This window comes from Thamnophis elegans, chromosome 12, assembly GCF_009769535.1.
Source record: "Thamnophis elegans isolate rThaEle1 chromosome 12, rThaEle1.pri, whole genome shotgun sequence".
Lineage (NCBI taxonomy): Eukaryota > Metazoa > Chordata > Lepidosauria > Squamata > Colubridae > Thamnophis > Thamnophis elegans.
The window spans coordinates 19,586,852-19,603,535 of NC_045552.1; the positions used below are offsets into that span (position 1 = coordinate 19,586,852).

At 43.4% G+C, this 16,684-nt stretch overlaps 1 protein-coding gene across 2 annotated transcripts in view; it reads right to left on the minus strand.

Moving 5' to 3' along the window:
• Positions 1 to 2,001: 2,001 nt before the first annotated feature.
• Positions 2,002 to 16,684, minus strand: part of LOC116515333 (mannosyl-oligosaccharide 1,2-alpha-mannosidase IA-like) — a 205,582-nt gene continuing 190,899 nt past the window's right edge. For both annotated transcript variants that reach the window (XM_032227308.1, XM_032227307.1), the window contains exons 8-12: positions 14,730 to 14,845; positions 10,169 to 10,388; positions 8,603 to 8,775; positions 4,774 to 4,889; positions 2,002 to 2,886 (exon numbers count right to left, since the gene is read on the minus strand). In XM_032227308.1, coding sequence (XP_032083199.1) covers positions 2,763 to 2,886; positions 4,774 to 4,889; positions 8,603 to 8,775; positions 10,169 to 10,388; positions 14,730 to 14,845 — 749 coding nt within the window. In that variant the 3' untranslated portion in view covers positions 2,002 to 2,762. The remainder of the gene's footprint in view (positions 2,887 to 4,773; positions 4,890 to 8,602; positions 8,776 to 10,168; positions 10,389 to 14,729; positions 14,846 to 16,684) is intronic.

The window sequence follows — 16,684 nt, forward strand, 5'->3', positions numbered from 1 at the left end:
GGGTAAAAAGAGCTTGCAGAAGTGCAGTTAAATCTGTGGTAAAGAGAAGTTTAAGGAGATGCAATGAATACACACAAACAACTTCAACCAAGGGAACTAACAGATCCTCCCCAACCTGGGGCTTGCTAGCAGTTTTGACTTTAACTACCATCTTCATCAAATGGTATCTACATTAGTAAAGATAAAGGTTCCCCTTGCACATGTGTGCTAGTTGTTCTTAACTCTAGGGGGCAGTGCTCATCTCTGTTTCTAAGCCGAAGAGCCAGCGCTGTCCGAAGATGTCTCCATGGTCATGTGGCTGGCATGACTAAATGCTGAAAGTGCACGGAATGCTGTTACCTTCCTACCAAAGGTAGTTCCTAATTTTTTTATTTGCATTTTTTTACATGCTTTCGAACTGTTAGGTTGGCAGAAGGTGGGACAAGTAATGGGAGCTCACTATGTAACGTGGCACTAGGGATTCGAACTGCTGAACCGCCTTCTGATGGACAATCTTAGAGTCTTAGCCACTGAGCCACCGCATCCCACTTGGTATCCACATTAGGACTCTATTCAAGGTGAGTAAGAAAAAACACCATCTCCACACCACTCAAGCTTTTAGTTTCTCACTCTTGTCATTTTAAATTGTTTTTATATTAATAAACTGTTGTTATATTTTTACTGCATTGTAAGCTGCCCAGAGACATTTCAGATAGTGAGATGGGTAACACATAAATTTATTAAACAAATACATGATTGGTAGTCTACAGATAGTCCCCGACTTAACAATCATTTTGCTTAGTGACTGGTCAAAGTTACAGTGGCCCTAAAAAAAGTGACCCAATGATCATTTTTCACACTTATGACCATTGCAGCATCCCCATCAGGGGTGAGATTCAAAAATTTTAGCAACCGGTTCTGTGCCCCGTTGCTGGGTGGCGCGGCCATGGTGGGTATGGCCTACTCAGCCTCCTGCACCATGGCGGGTGTATATGTGTTTTTCACCATCCCCAGGCTCCGGAGGTTTTCGTTGAGTCTCCGGGAGGGTGAAAATGGCCTCCCATGGGCTCCGGAGGCTGGAAACAAGGTTGTTTCTGGACTTCCAGGAGGCCCATTTTTCGCCCTCCCAGAGCCTCCTGCACTTACCTGGCATACAAAATGGGCCACATGGAGACTCCTGGGAGGGGAGGGGCAGGGTGGTGCTAGTCCTTCCAACTACTGGCTTGGTGAACCAGATGTAAAATTAGCAACCGGTCCAAACCGGCTGAATCCCACCCCTGGTTCCCATGATTACAGGATCAAAATTAGGAATGTATTTAGGATGGTTGCTTTGTCCCGGGGGGTCATGTAACTCCGTTGTGACCTTCTGACAAGCAAAGCCAATGGGGACACCAGATTCATTGAACAACTGTAATACTAAAACAACTGCAGCGATTCACTGAACAACTGTGGCGAGAAAGGTTGTAAAATTGGTCAAAACCCACTTAACGACTGTTTAGTTTAGCAAAAGGAATTTTGGGCTTAATTGTGGACGTAAGTCGAGGACTACCTGTACTCAAAATCATAAGGAGGGTACCATGTTGGGAGAGATTTAACTTCCAGGAATCAGGATCAGAGGGACAAAGTGTTGTGTTGACTGCCCAGAGGTCACTTAACCGCTTAACTCAAGTGCCGTTCTTGTGCAGACGGATAGGCAGAACCTGTTCAGCAGACACAACTTCATCCATGTGTACAACTGTCTGCTTCGGCACACACACACACCCCTTTGGCCATTAAATTCTCAGCTTCCAAGAGGCAGAAGCAGCTGATCCACTCTCCTTTAGCTCCTCTGGCTTCTGTCCACCATCCTATCTTTTGGTATTGAAGCATATGCTGTTCTAAGACCCTGTGGGAGCCTGCTCTCCTCATCTGCTGCAGCAGCCAAAAACCAGGGGAATTTGCCAAGGTCCCGGTTGCCTCCAGTCGCCTCTTGGCTGCCTCTTTTCTAACCTTCCGCAGCATCCAGCCACACGTCTCTCTCTCTCTCTCTCTTTTCTTTTTTTAGCCGACATGAATTTTTATTTCATTTTTCACATCTGAGCATTACAGAAATGAAATCATTACAAATGCCTCGTAAGGTTTTGCTCCAGAGGAAGGGGGGGTACAGAATCAAAGGAAAGTGATCAAGCAAAACCCAGGAAAACCCGAAAAAGAAAAGAAAAAGTTGGCAAACGTTTGAAGAGAGTGAAAAGATGGGTGAGGAAAGGGGGAAAGAAAGAAGTGCGTGGGATTTAGAAAGACTCCTTAACCAGGATCTCTTGAGATGTGTACTGCTTAAAAAAAAAAGTATAGGTCAGAAAGGTGGGGGAGAAAAATCAATGGTATATATATATATAAAAAAAAGAGGGAGCAAGTTTGGGGCAAGAAGAATGGCACAAACCGACATCTATTTTATGGCAAACTCCTGATCCTTTGGCCACGCAAAAGCGAAAGTCAGTGGATTCCGTAGAAATTCTTCATAGAAAGGAACGTCTGCGATTTTGTCTGTCTTATGGCCCGTAATCAACATCCAATTATCAGGTTATAAGTTTCCTCACAGAGGAAAAAAAAACCCCATGAAGGTGCTTGTTTCACAGTTTTTTTTATACTCCCCGATATAATGCTGTCCGGAATTGGACGAATGCCCCCAAAATACCTTTCCGGGAATATGTGCATTCCTTTACTGGAAAGGAGGAAAAAAAAAAAGAAGCAAGCAAGCAACCCCTCCGGATCCCTTCACAGAACCCAGAAGGGCGAAGTTGCTCCTACTGCATGCTTGTCTTCAGGGCAAAGTCTGTGTGATTCACAGGCAACGGGTGAGCTTCAGTGTTGAACACCCAGTCCTTGAGGGAGAGCACATCATCTTCAGAGAACAGAAGATAGAGATACCTAGAACCAGGAGAGGAACAAAGAAAGCTTGCTGAGTGAAATGGTCAGATATAATTTTCTTTATGGCCTACTAGCTGGAAACCCATGCTTCGCTACGAAACTACGTGATTGGGTTGGATATTGATACATTGACACTTAAAGTTTGAAAATTAATGTAGAATGTGTAACTCCTTAGCATTGGAGTGTGTTAGTATAAGGCAACTGGCGGTTGGAAAAGAGTTCTTTTCAGGTGGGGAGGGGGAGTAGAATGTCTAAACTCCCAGCCCACAGGCCAGATGAGTCGTGCACTGGCCATGCCCACTCCTGGTTTAGCGAAGGGGTAGCATCAGAGTGTGTTAATATAAGGCAATTGGCGGTTGGAACAGAATTCTTTTCTAGTGGGGAGTGGGAGTACAACATCTAATTCCTAAGCATCAGTGTGTTAATATAAGGCAATTGGCAGTTGGAACAGAGTTCTTTCTAGTGGGGAGGGGGAGTACAACATCTAACTCCTAAGCATCAGAGTGTGTTAATATAAAACTGTGTAAGAAATACTAATGATTGGATGGTCATTTCAAAAAATCCTTTCTTAGCAAGCACTTAGTTGCCAAGAGGAGCTTGGGTGCCAAATTTCAAGTTTGTAGGATTTACAGTTCTGGAGATTTCATGATGAGTGAGTGATATTTGGCTTTTATATGTATAGATGTTGGGCTTGCTACCTTGGTTGGTTTGGGATTAGACTAGGAAGGGGGAACAATGGCCATTTTATGACTTGTGAACTTGAAGTCCATAAATCATCAAATGGCCATCGTTCCCCACCCTTGGATTAGACATGCAACAGAGTCTGGACCAGCAGTGTGCCAAATCTTCAAGGTGAACAGTTTAGTGTTCAAACGGTCGAAACAGGCCTGTTTCAAACTGGCTGTATTTCAACCTCTGAACCCTTTCAAAATGGTTGAAATAGCCCACTTCAAATGGAGTACCACTGTCTGGCACCCAAAACTGTCCTTTGCTGACACCAGAAACGAAATGATAAGGCTTTAAGGATTTGGTTGTAGATAAGAGATGGGGCCTTGGAAGAATGGATCAACTTAGCACCATTTGTTGAACAACTTTTCAAAGTTATGACAGCACTGGAAAAAAGTGACTCATGGTTGCATTTGCGACGATCAGAGTGTCCCAGTGGGAACACGATTAAAATTCGAGGGCTTGGCAACTAGTGTGTATTCATGATTGTTCCAGCACCCTGGGGTCACGCGATTATCAACTGTGACCTTCTCAGCCGGTTTCCAACAAACAAAATCACATGGGGGAAGTTGGATTTGCTTATTTACATGTTTCACTGAACAACCATGACAAAGAAGCCTGTAAAATTGGGTGTGGCTCACTTAACAACCACCATGCTTAACAAGGGGAAATCCAGTCCCAATTGTGGTCACAAGTCAAGGACTACCTTTATTTTAAAAGATAGTCTGATAAGTTCCTAAAATTGTTTATACTTGTGGTGAAGGGGGAAGTAATTTCTTTATATATTTCTTTTTTTCTTTGCTACATTCTTATTTTTTTTTCTTTTCTTCTTTTCTGCACCATCTATTTTCCTTTTTAAGTTGCTATTCATTTTTTTTATTGTGGCAATTGTAAATTTTACTTACATTACTATATAAAAAAAGAGAGAATTCTGAAGTCAGGCTCACCGTTTGAGTTGTTTTTCACAAAAGGCCAGTGGTATTTTGGCCATTTGTCAGAACTTGGTCACGGGAATGCAACACTACCACTACAATAAGTGCATTTCCTTCTAAAGATGTTTTTTAGGGGACTGTGAATTCCCCCACGACTTGCTTCATGAAAAAACATCCTCCTTCCCAAACTTCTTTTGACGGTCAAAGATTGAAAATGCCCAGGACTTACTTTAACGTCTCTGCCAGAAAAAAGCTCTGCTGCATGTTGTCATGGCTTGGGGTGGTTGTGTACACATCGCGGATCCCAGAGAAACCAGCTTCGACTCGGCAAAATTTCTCCAGCGCCTGATTTGGAAAGCAAGGAAGAGAAGAAAGTCAACTCGGTTCCAAGAATGGCAAAGCAGCGCTCCTTCATCATCATGGGTGGAGGGAGGCAGTGGTAGTGACCCTACTAGGTGCTGGGCTGCTGAGGGGGAGGGTCCTGAGGGGTTAACCAGCAGCAGGAATCAATGGTGGCTCTGCTTGGCCTCATGAACGCACTTCTGTTCTGACTGAGGCTTCCCAAGAGCATGAAGCAAACTTCTTGTCCCAACAAAAAAACCCTTTTATTAATTGACTGTGAATTCTGCTCGCTCACATCCAGCAAAGTTTTTCGAGGGAGGATTTACAGTCACAGACCTTATCTGGCTTGGAGAGCTGCCAGGCCGATATCTGCAAAACTCGGCAAGGAGTCTTGGAGAATCACGGACTAATTAAGCAAACTAATTGTTTCCTGCAAACTCCACTCCCCTGTCGCTCCTCTTTTATTTCCTCTGGGAGGGGCCATTCATCATATGGCCTTTCTCCCAAGTTGACTCCCATTCTTTAGTTGTTCCCTTTGTCTGGCAACTCTGCACATCCGCACACTGGGAACAGGCTCCAGCTGTTCGTCTGGCTCACTGATGTCTGACTCTGAAGGCAGCTGATAACTCGCATTCGGCTCTGGTCCCCTCTCTGCCTCTGACACAGAGCCCTCATCAGAGCCTTCCCCAGACTCCAGGACTGGCCCATGTTCCTCCGCAACCTCCTCACTGTCCGAATCTGCTGCCAGCTCTGCTGGCTGCTGGCAGGCCACAACACCCTCAGATGTTCACGGAGATTCTCAGTCATCCAGGTCACGGTTGTCCCAAAGGTGTTCTTTTTTCAAAAGGCACCTGAACTTTCCTCCCTCTTAATGTTAAGGTATTAAAACATTAAGATTGAACAATCCTCTCTCAATAGAGGGGTGGGTGGGGGGAAATATGACATCACCTATCTCCTGTTTACAACACAGTCCTTTTAACAGTTCCAAGGAAGGTTCCACATCCATTTGCACTATTCAGATGACTCTGAGGGCACAGATAAAACTTCAAGGTAGCATCAATGACTCTCTAAAAGGATGCAAATGACCAGCTGTGTGCAAGGAGTATAAATCCTTTCCATTCCTCACCATTCAGTCAGAATTGAAGAAGCTTCTTGGATGAAAAACAAAACGCCTTCAAGGAAAAGTGGAGAAAGTCCAGTTGTCTTTTGCAAAAGCACCTTTGGGAGCCCTCAGACGGCTGGGCTCCCAGCTGCCCTTTTCTACCCCTCCTGCACTGGGCCAGATGGCCTGCATAGTCTTCCTCCTCTTTGCATCTTCCCATGATTGTTACATGAGGTCAACTGGGTGGCCTAATGTTGCCCAGGAACTGGAGCAGATTCTCCTGGCCTGTTGTCCTACCCTAGCTTCACTTTCAAGGTAATTTGTTTCCAAAAGAAAAAGGAGAGCCAGCCTTCCTTCCATAAATTTCCCTACAGCAATCCTTACTGTAGGATTATTAGACTTATCTACCGCTTCATAGGGCTTTCAGCCCTCTCTAAGTGGTTTACAGAGTCAGCATATCGCCCCCACAGTCTGGGTCCCCATTTCACCCACCTCGGAAGGATGGAAGGCTGAGTCAACCTTGAGCCGGTGAGATTAGAACCGCTGAACTGCAGATAACAGTCAGCTGAAGTGGCCTGCAGTACTGCACCCTAACCACTGCGCCACCTCGGCTCTATAGTCACCCTTGGATGGCTAAAGGTAACTATATATAATTGTTTTTGCATTTAAAATAGTGCAGCGCAGTGAAGCTGTTATGGCCATAACAAACACAGAATATAGACATAATCTTATCCATTCACCGCCAGTCTATTTAGTATATTATCTATGCTTCTATCCAATCCCATTATTTACAATTTGTTCCAGTCTTGTCACCTTGTCTTATACCAATAATAAAATCTGTTCCAAACTTCATAATATTCCGACTCCCCTTTATTTTTTAATTCTAGGGTGAGCCTATCTTCTTTCGCATAGGCCAAGATTTTTCTAAGTTATGTCTAAATCTGATGGGATACCTTCCCCCCACCTCCAATACTGCACATAGGTTATTCACACCGCAGTCAATACATGGATAGCTAAATAAAGCACATCCTTCTTATACCCCTCTGGTATTATGCCTAGGAGGAAAATTTGATCTCCCACCATTTGCTCCAGCTATAATTGTACCATTCTCCAATATCTTCTGGCCTCATTGCATGCCCACCACATATGGGAAAAGGTGCCTGGTGGTTGGTTTTTTTTTGCACTTCCAACAATTTGGGACCAAATATTTAAACCTTTTGGAGAGCCGTGCTGGGGGAAGGTGCCATCTGTAGAACATCTTGTACAAATTTTCCTTATAAGCCGTGGCCGTTGTTAATTTCTGATTGAGTGTCCAAAGTCTTTCCCATTTAGCCAATTCAACATTGCAACCACATTTTTTCACCTAGGCAACCATAGTTTCTAAAGGAAACTTTGTTTTGATTCCATGCAAGGATGGGATGGCGGGCATTCCTTGTGTTTTGCAGGGGATCTTAGATAAGAGCCTCAGGAAATCTTTCTGAAGTTTTTCTGAAATTGTGGGTCCTCAAATCTTCATTTTATGTTACATGGAAGCCCATGAAGGATCATCGACTTGGGCGTTGCTGGAATCAAGGTCCTTGTGCTAGGGAAGCTTTTAGTTAAATCCAGCAGGGCTTCTCTTAGAATCCGTAAAGAGACTAGACATTGTGGCTGCCATGTGCCACAAACTGAAGGGTACTATTCAGGAGTGCAGCATAGAAGATAGAAGGCTCTGAGCCAGTAGTAGATGTTTATTTATTGATTTGATTTGATCTTGGGGCTGCCCGGCTCCAAATGACTCTTTGCCTTTTTTGTGCATCCCAAAACAGATTGTCATAATTTAGCTGGTTGTCCATTAAGGCTTCAAGATCCCTCTCACAGTCACTGTTATTAAGCCTGGTCTCACCCAGTTTGTTACCTAAGTGTAGGACTTTACTTTTCTCTACACTGAATTTCATTTTGTTAGATAGGGCCCAGTGTTCAAATCTGCCAAGATCCATTTGGATCTTGAACCTATCATCTAGGGTGTTGCCAGCTTAGTAACATCTGCAAATTTGTTAAAGTTCCCCTTCTATTCCCTCATCTAAGTTGTTTGCGAAGATATTGGAAAGTACTCGGCCTAAGATGGAACCTTGTGGCTCCTCACTGCTTACTTCTCTCCATGTAGACTTAGACCCATTAAGGATTACTCATTGAGTACGGTTTGTCAGCCGGTTGTGAATCCATTTAGTGTTGAAGTTATCCCATTTTTTTCTAGCTTACAAAGAAGTAGGTTGTGGTTTACTTTGTCAAATGCCTTACTGAAGTCTAAGTATATTATGTCCACAGTATTTTTCTGGTCTACTAATGTAGTCACTATGTTGAAGAATGAAATAAGATTGGTTTGGCATGATCTGTTTTTAACAAATTTGTTTTAAAAACAAATCATAAGGTCTAAGTAAATTACTAAAACATGGATGTCGGGGCCAGATGGCCAGTTAATACCCTTGGCACTGCCTAACAATGCAGCTCCCTTGGCAGAAGTGAGATTCTCACAACTTGAGATGGAAACAAATGTGATCTCCGACAACACCTTCAAACCAACGTTTAGACATTAGTCAAAGGAATCAGGCTCAGAACACTTTTTCTGACTTACTTGGACAGCTTCCCAACCCCACTCTCTGTACTTGGGGTCATGTGTCAATCTCCACAAGTAGAAGTAGCTCTCTACAACCTCGGGGCGCAGGATGTAATAACGATCACTGAGTCGTGTGGCCATTGCTTCCGCTCCAGAATCAAAACGGAATGCTTCAGGGCCCAGGTTGGTATCTAGCCACAGAAACAACAACAAAAACAAAGCCAAAAGCAACAAAACAGAATGGTCAGAGGATGCTTTGATAGCTGCAGAGTCAGCTAAAATTTGCGGTGAATGTGTGAATTCACTAAACAAGAACTATATTAGGAATAATTTCCCTGTGAAATAGAAACATTTTTCAGATCTCTTGGAAGTGAAAAAATGAATTGATCCTAAGCCTTAAGTGCCTGTGAAATTTCCATTATAAACATCTGACCTGGAGAAGCAAACACCATCACTATTCAAGCTCAACTGAAGGAAGTAGACAGATCCTCAGTTTAGACATTAAAAGAGGAAAAAAGATAACCAACCTAGATGTGATAGATTCTCCAGGAGGTGTTTAAACAGGGTCTAGGTTAGAGTCCTTGCACTGCAGAAAGTGGCACAGGCTAGCCACCCCCAGAATCCATGAAGCCTTATCTGATTGTTCCCAAGGGAATGCAGTCAGTCTGGCAAGATTCTTGTAACATGGGCGACTAACAATAAAGCATCTGCTTGAGACTATTCAGGAGTGGTCCTGGTTGGTTTGAACCCAACACTAGATCAAATACAGTTTTTTGGTCAAGACTGACAATTGACACCTTTCAGCTGGAGGTGCTTTCCAGCTCTGGCAGAACATGGAGACTAACAAATTAATGGGTTATGATCAGTGGTGGGATTCAAATAATTTTAAGAACCGGTTCTCTGCCCTAATGATTTCTTCCAACAACCAGTTCACCAAACTGCTGAGAAAATTAACAATTGGTTCTCACAAAGTGATGCGAACTGGCTGAATCCCACCACTGGAATACCATGGTGCATTTGTGACTTCAAGTGGGTAACTGGAAACAGATTGCCAGTAGCAGTATTTGAGGATGAGGGGCGGACTGGGAAGTGTGGCTTCACTAATGGATGTTACCTGTGTACAAAACCCTATTTCCCTGAATAAGATGTCCAACACTGGACGTTTTTAGGAAGATGTTGGATATCCATTTGTCTGAAGTGGTGTAGGGTTTCCTGCCTAAGCAGAGGGTTGGATTAGAAGATCTTCAAAGTACCTTGCAACTCTGTTATTCTAAATTCTAAATTCTAAAACCTCTCCAGATAATAAGCCCAATCAGGCTTTTGAACACACGCACTAAAATAAGCCCTCCCCTGAAAATAAGCCCTCCCTGAAGATAACACAGCAGCAGCCATGAGGTGACCCCGCTCGCTGCCTCCTTCACCTCAAAAATAATAAGACCTCCCTGAAAATAAGGCCAAGCGCTTGTTTTGGGGGGGGGGGTCAAAAAAATTAAGACCCTGTCTTATTTTCAGGGAAACACGGTATTAACTGGTGAGTACGCAGAACCTTTTTTCAAAAATGGGCTTGGGTTTTTAGATTTTTACCTGAGCGAATGTAAGATTCATGACAAGTGTGTGTGATTTCCCCAGCTAGATCCAAATAGTGCTGTTTCTCTTCTTCCGGGGCGTGTTCCCCTCCAAGGGCGATCATGCCACCAGAAAAGCAAGCCAAGTGCCCCATTTTATGGTCCAAGATGCCTCCTCGCCATTCGGCAATGTAGGTTAGCCCACCGGGCGATTTTTTGACAAGGTGCTTTTCTATGGCCTAAATTTCACAGCATTTGGAAAAAGAGAGAAAGCGAGTTATTTGTGTGGCATGAAGAAAAATGAAGCAGTTTATAAATAACAAGCACACTGGTAGTGTCAAAAACTATGCATGCAAATGGTCCAATGCTTCACCCGATATACACTATATTTCCAAAAGTATTCGCTCACCCATCCAAATAATCAGAATCAGGTGTTCCAATCATTTCCATGGCCACAGTTGTATAAAATCAAGGACCTAGGCATGCAGACTGTTTTTACAAACATTTGTGAAAGAATGGATCGCTCTCAGGAGCTCAGTGAATTCCAGCGTGGAACTGTGCTAGGATGCCACCTGCCCAACAAATCCAGTTGTGAAATTTCCTCTCTCCTAAATATTCCACAGTCAACTGTCAGCGTATTATAAGAACGTGGAAGTGTTTGGGAATGACAGCAACTCAGTGTATGCCCTTACAAATGCGCTTCTGGAAGAATGGTCAAAAATTCCCATAAACACACTCCTGAACCTTGTGGACAGCCTTCCCAGAAGAGTTGAAGCTGTTATAGCTGCAAAGGGTGGAGCGACGTCATATTGAACCCTATGGATTAGGAATGGGAGGTCACTTAAGTAAGTTCATATGCGAGGAAAGGCAGATGAGCGAATACTTTTGGCAATATAGTGTATGAAAGGAGATGGCCATTGTAGTGGTCATCTAGTCTCTGCTTCAAAAAGCTTTGCATCTCAACACCGTACATTGTAATATGGAAACAAACTGGATACAAACTTAAATTGTATCCAGAAACCAATCAGCAACCAATACAGGGCATGAAGAATCAGTGCTATATAATTCCAGTAGCAAGAAGCAGTGAATACACAGGTGGCCTTATAGTGGGCTAGTTGCAGTTTTTAAGTATAGGTTAGTCTTCACTTAACATCCACAATTGTGACTGGAAACTTTGTTATGTATGATGTCATGTCATGTCATGTGATTGTGCCCCTAAGCGACAACAGTTTTACCAGTTCTTGTTGCAATCGTTAAATGAGGCTGCAGGGTTGTTATGTGAAGCACTTGTGTGACTATAATTTGCTGTTTCCCGCTAGTTTCCTCATTGACTTTGGTGGCCAAGACCCAAGGAAGATTCCAAAGGGTGATTGGAGCCACCCATTGGAGGCAGTGAGCATCTGCTGCTTAGAGTAGATAAAAATGGAGTAACACAATAGCTGTATATGAAGGATTTTTAGTATATGCAAACACAACTAGTTGATAACCCAGTGTTGTCCGGGTATTTATTTATAGGGGGAAAATATCTGAACCAAATCTAATTTCTAATGTTGGATTTTCCCAATTACCAGAGGGAGCCCACTTCTGGAGTACTTTGAAACCATTACCATGGCAACTCCACTGCACTGTACAGTAGAAAACATTTTACGGCAGTGCAGTAGAAGCCATTTTATGGCACAACAGGCTGTATCTTCACATAACACACACACACCCCAGGGGGTGTTGGGGGTGTCTTGCCCCCACAGTATTTGTTTCCAGAGAGTAAGTTATCTGTGTATCACGTTTGGTTGAAATTGTTCGAGGCGTTCCAGAGTTATGCTGGAACACACATACACACAGCTGTTTTTATGTACATAGATATAGATTGTTCTCGAATCTTTTAAAAAGCATAAACAAACATAAAAGCAAAAATACACTAATATTGATTTAAAGAAAAAAAGAAAGCAAAGAGAAAGCAAAAAGTGCAAGGAAAGAAAACTTGAGAAAAAATAAAAAAGGAAGAATAAAGATGTAAAGAAGTGGCTTTCGATAAGTCTTCACAATGGTGGGGAGTGCAATGATATTTTAACTTCTCCTGCCAAAGTTACCGCTTCCAAAGCTTTTCAAGAGCTGCAGGCTTTTTTTGTCACAGCTGGAGTCCAGCTCTACAATTTGCAGTGCAGATATTCAATTCATCAGGCCAAAGTTAGGCGGAACGGCATTTATCCTCGCCGCCTTTTCTATTGACGTGAACCCATTTACTTGTTGAGCCATTCATCCGTAATTTTATCGGATGAATCAACCCTTAAGGTGTCCGTGAACCAGAGATGACGCAGATTACATAATTGCCTCATTTGTGCGGATGAGATCATCATGCATTGAGGCTCCCTTGCCCTTTCCTCTCATCCTGCAAATGTCCATGATTCAACCAAAACTGAACCACACAACCAGGCTAAAAAAAAACATGAGAAATGCAGAACTCCTTCAGGGATAGGTACCTCTGTGTTGGCAATATTACATCCTCTAGCCCAGAATACAGTCCACTTGGGTTTTTCTCCAGTTTCAAAATAGACTATAGTACACACTCATTGCTCTTAAAACCTGTGGCTAGTTCGGAGAACACATTAAATCATCTTTTATGGCAATGGGAATAGGATCATTGGATCCTCTGAGTTGCCTATTGCCTTATCCAGCATTACCATAAAGAAGAGTTTGGAACCGTTAAGGCTTTCTTGGCCAATCTTTTGGCTTTCTTGGGCCACATTGAGTGAAGAGGAATTCTCTTAGGAAGCATATAAAATAGATCAGGGATGGCGAACCTTTTCGGCACAGAGTACCCAAACTGGAACGTGCGTGCATGCGTCGGAAACCCAAAGACAATCTGGGCCAGTTCTGGCTGTTTTCTGGGCCATTTTCAGAAAGTTTTCCGGGCCAAAAACAGCCCGAAAACCGGCCCCAAACCGGCACAAAAATGGCCTGATTTGGGGCCATTTTTGGGCCATTTTCCCAAGACCACCTGGCTGGTGCACATGTGTGTGCCGGAAACCAGAAGAGCAGCTGCCGATGGCATGCATGCCCACAGAGAGGGCTTTGCGTGCCACCTCTGGCACCTGTGCCATCGGTTCGCCATTAAGGAAATAGATAATACAATTAATGTATGCAAAATCACATAACAATGTTAAAAGTTTGCAATCTCGTGTTACTAGCCATGCGGAGCTCCATAAAGCCCATGTGCCACCGTCTGGACACGCCTTGTGTAAGCCTAGTTTTGTTCAGCCATTGTACACAACTTCTCTAACTGAATTCAAAACCTCCTGTGGAGAGCATCCTAGCAGAAGTTGGAACTCTTGTGTTTTTCTTTTTCAGCCAAAAGCCTTTGTACAAAAATGCTTGAAATGTTTCAAGGACTTTGCCCTTGGAAACAGGCTGCTTCACCAAGGAAGCAAAAGGGCACCAGAGTTGACAAAGCCGTTTGAAATGGTTTTGATTCTGAATGACTGCCATTTGCCATGTTTCCTGAGGCCAACGAGCCATTCTTAAACGTTAATTATGAAGCAAACTCTTCAAAATTTCATGTGTCGTGGAGTTTGCTAGTATTAAAAGAAATGAATAAATATAACTGGCTACTGTGTAAATTTATTTTGTTACTTTATTGTTTTCATCGTTTTTATACTTTTGGAACCGTAAGCAGTTCCGAGTCATTGACTGAAATGGGTGGCTACAGAAATGGAACAAACAAACAAACCATGGTTAAAACTAACTACTGTTTAGGATTCGGATTCAACCACCAGCTTTTAATTTTCTTCTGAGGCCTCTGTAGAGATGGAAAACCTGGAATGAGAATCCCATTTGGAAAACATCCTGTTTCTGAATCATGATGCCCAAACCAAACTTAATGTTGGAAGGATGGCTCAGTGGCCTAAGTCAGCCTGGTGATTCTGCGCAAAGGTAAGATCTGAATCTTGGCCAGGGGTGGGCTTCAGATCCTTTAGCAATGGGTTTACTGCCCAATTTGCTGGCGGGGCGTGGTCTAGTTGGCTGTCTCCACCACAATGGGGCGGGAGGCATTTTTCACCCTCCCCAGGCTCAAGTCTTTCCTCGAGCCTCTGGGAGGGTGAACACTGCTTCCTCTGGGCTCTGAAGGCCAGAAACTAACCCATTTCCCATCTTCTCTTCTGGGAGGGCCATTTCCTGCCCTCCCAGAGGCTCAGGGAAAGCCTCCGGAGCCTGGGGAGGGTGAAAACTGCTTCCCCCGGGCTCCAGAGGCTGGAAACAGGCCCATTTCTGGACATCTGAAACTTCTGGTAGGCCTGTTTTTTGCCCTCCCAGATGCTCCACATAGCCTTTGCACTTACTTGGAATGATGAATGGGCCATGTGGAGTCTCCTGGGGAGGAGTGATGTGGTGTGGGCTTGGCCAGCCAGGAGTGGCATTTAGGGATTTGCCGAACCTGTACGAATTTGACTTGAGGATCGGCCAAACCCGTGCGAATCCCCAGCAGCCCACCCCTGATTTGGCCATCCTTCTCCATTCTCTGTGGGGTTTCTGTTATTTGCTGTTGATCAAGGGCAAAAGGAATGATGCTTCATTCTCCACCTTACCTCCAGAGCTTTATCATACATGGTTTTGGCTTCGCTATCTTGCTTATCTGACATGAGCCAAGATTTGATCAGATATTCATAAAAACTGTCCCCCAGGCCACCGACAGAGACATGATCTACAGTGACGGGAAGAAGAAGAAGACAACTTGTGATTAGAAAAGTCAAGCAACTGCACTGAAGATACTTCGGTTGACTAATGTTTTATACATTTTATTCTAGCCAATTGGAGAATGTCCTCTCCAGTAAGAAACGTGCAAAGGAATACAAACACTTGGGAAATTAGCCTGCTTCTTTTGTATTTTTAATGCCCAAATTCCTTCAAAGGGGTCAAGGGGAGAGAGGGACCGCAAAATAATAATTTAAAAAAGAACAACAGATCATTAGCCCATCATCCAGATACAACTGCCTCTCTCTGGTGTCTTCTCAAAGGAGTCAAGATTGTTTTTGTCCAGCAACTTCATTTGACTGGTGTAAAAAAGTGAATGACCAATTAAGTTCAGGACCCAAATTCTTCTACTACAAGGTACAAAGTACTGTTATTGTGGGACTACTAAAGTTTGGCACTGAAAATATACTGTATCTATAAGCTGAGGTGACACAGTGGTTAGAGTGCAGTACTGCAGGCTACTTCTGCTGCCTGCCGCTGCCTGCAGTTCAACAGTTCAAATCTCACCAGGCTCAAGGTTGACTCAGCCTTCCGTCCTTCTGAGGTGAGTAAAATGAGGACCCAGACTGTTCAGGGCAATAGGCTGACTCTATAAACTGCTTAGAGAGGGCTGTAAAAGCACTGTGAAGAGGTATATAAGTCTAAGTGCTATTGCTTTTTTCCTCCCTCCCTCCCAGCAGTTAGAATGCAGTATTTCAGGCTGCTCACTGCCAGGAGTTCGATTCTGACTGGCTCAAAATTGACTCAGCCTTCCATCCTTCCAAGGTGGGTAAAATGAGAACCCAGATTGTTGGGGGCAATAGGCTGACTCTGTAAACTACTTAGAGAGGGCTGTAAAAGCACTGTGAAGAGGTATATAAGTCTAAGTGCTATTGCTATGAAGTCATATAATGCACTTTCCTTCAGTTTGATAATTCTTTGATTCCTTTATGTTCTTAACATCACCTTAAGGGCAAGAAACTTGGTTTATAAATAAACAAAGAAACAAAGTTGTTCAGGAAGCTGATTTTGTTCCCAACACATTTTGCAATTCCCTTTGAACGGAAGTAAAAATACAGCCTTATCCATCATTGTCTTTCTCTGTCAGCCACTTCCTCCCTTGTGAAGGGAAAAGGAAGAAGAGAATCTTGGAGTCAAGTGTCAAAACAGCACAAAATACTCAGGGACACGATTGCATTGCAAGTTCAGAAATTTGCAAGTCAAAAAAAATCTCAGCCACAGATTGAACTCACAGCATCTGGAGAGTTCATTGGCATTTTGTTAAGTGGGATTCGAAGCCTGGAATGAATATTAGAGACATTTGAAGGAGCAGGTTGAAGGAGGGGAGGAAGAGAAAACACCCTGGCGCCAGGTGTGAAGATGTCTCCAGAATACTGAGGACTTTTCCATGGCTACCTCTTCAGACTGCCCTGCTGCAGAACCTTTGCAGGGAAATCTGCCTGGGGGCAAAACCTGAACAGATTATAATGGGAATAGCATGCTGGGGATGGGGGCATTTTATTTTTAATTTCAGCATCAATACTCCAGGGTATCCAAGGACATACGAGTCACCTCCCCCAAAGCCAGAAAAAAACAAGTTATGAGAGAGCAAGAGAAAGAATAAGCACCAGTGAAATTTATTTTCTATGCCATCTAACCTAGGATGCAAATGTATATACCCCCTCATCATTTACCATCAGTAAAATGATACAAATGTATGTGAAGTAAAGATAAAGGTTCCCGTCGCACATATATGCTAGTTGTTCCCGACTCTAGGAGGTGGTACTCATCTGCGTTTCAAAGCTGAAGA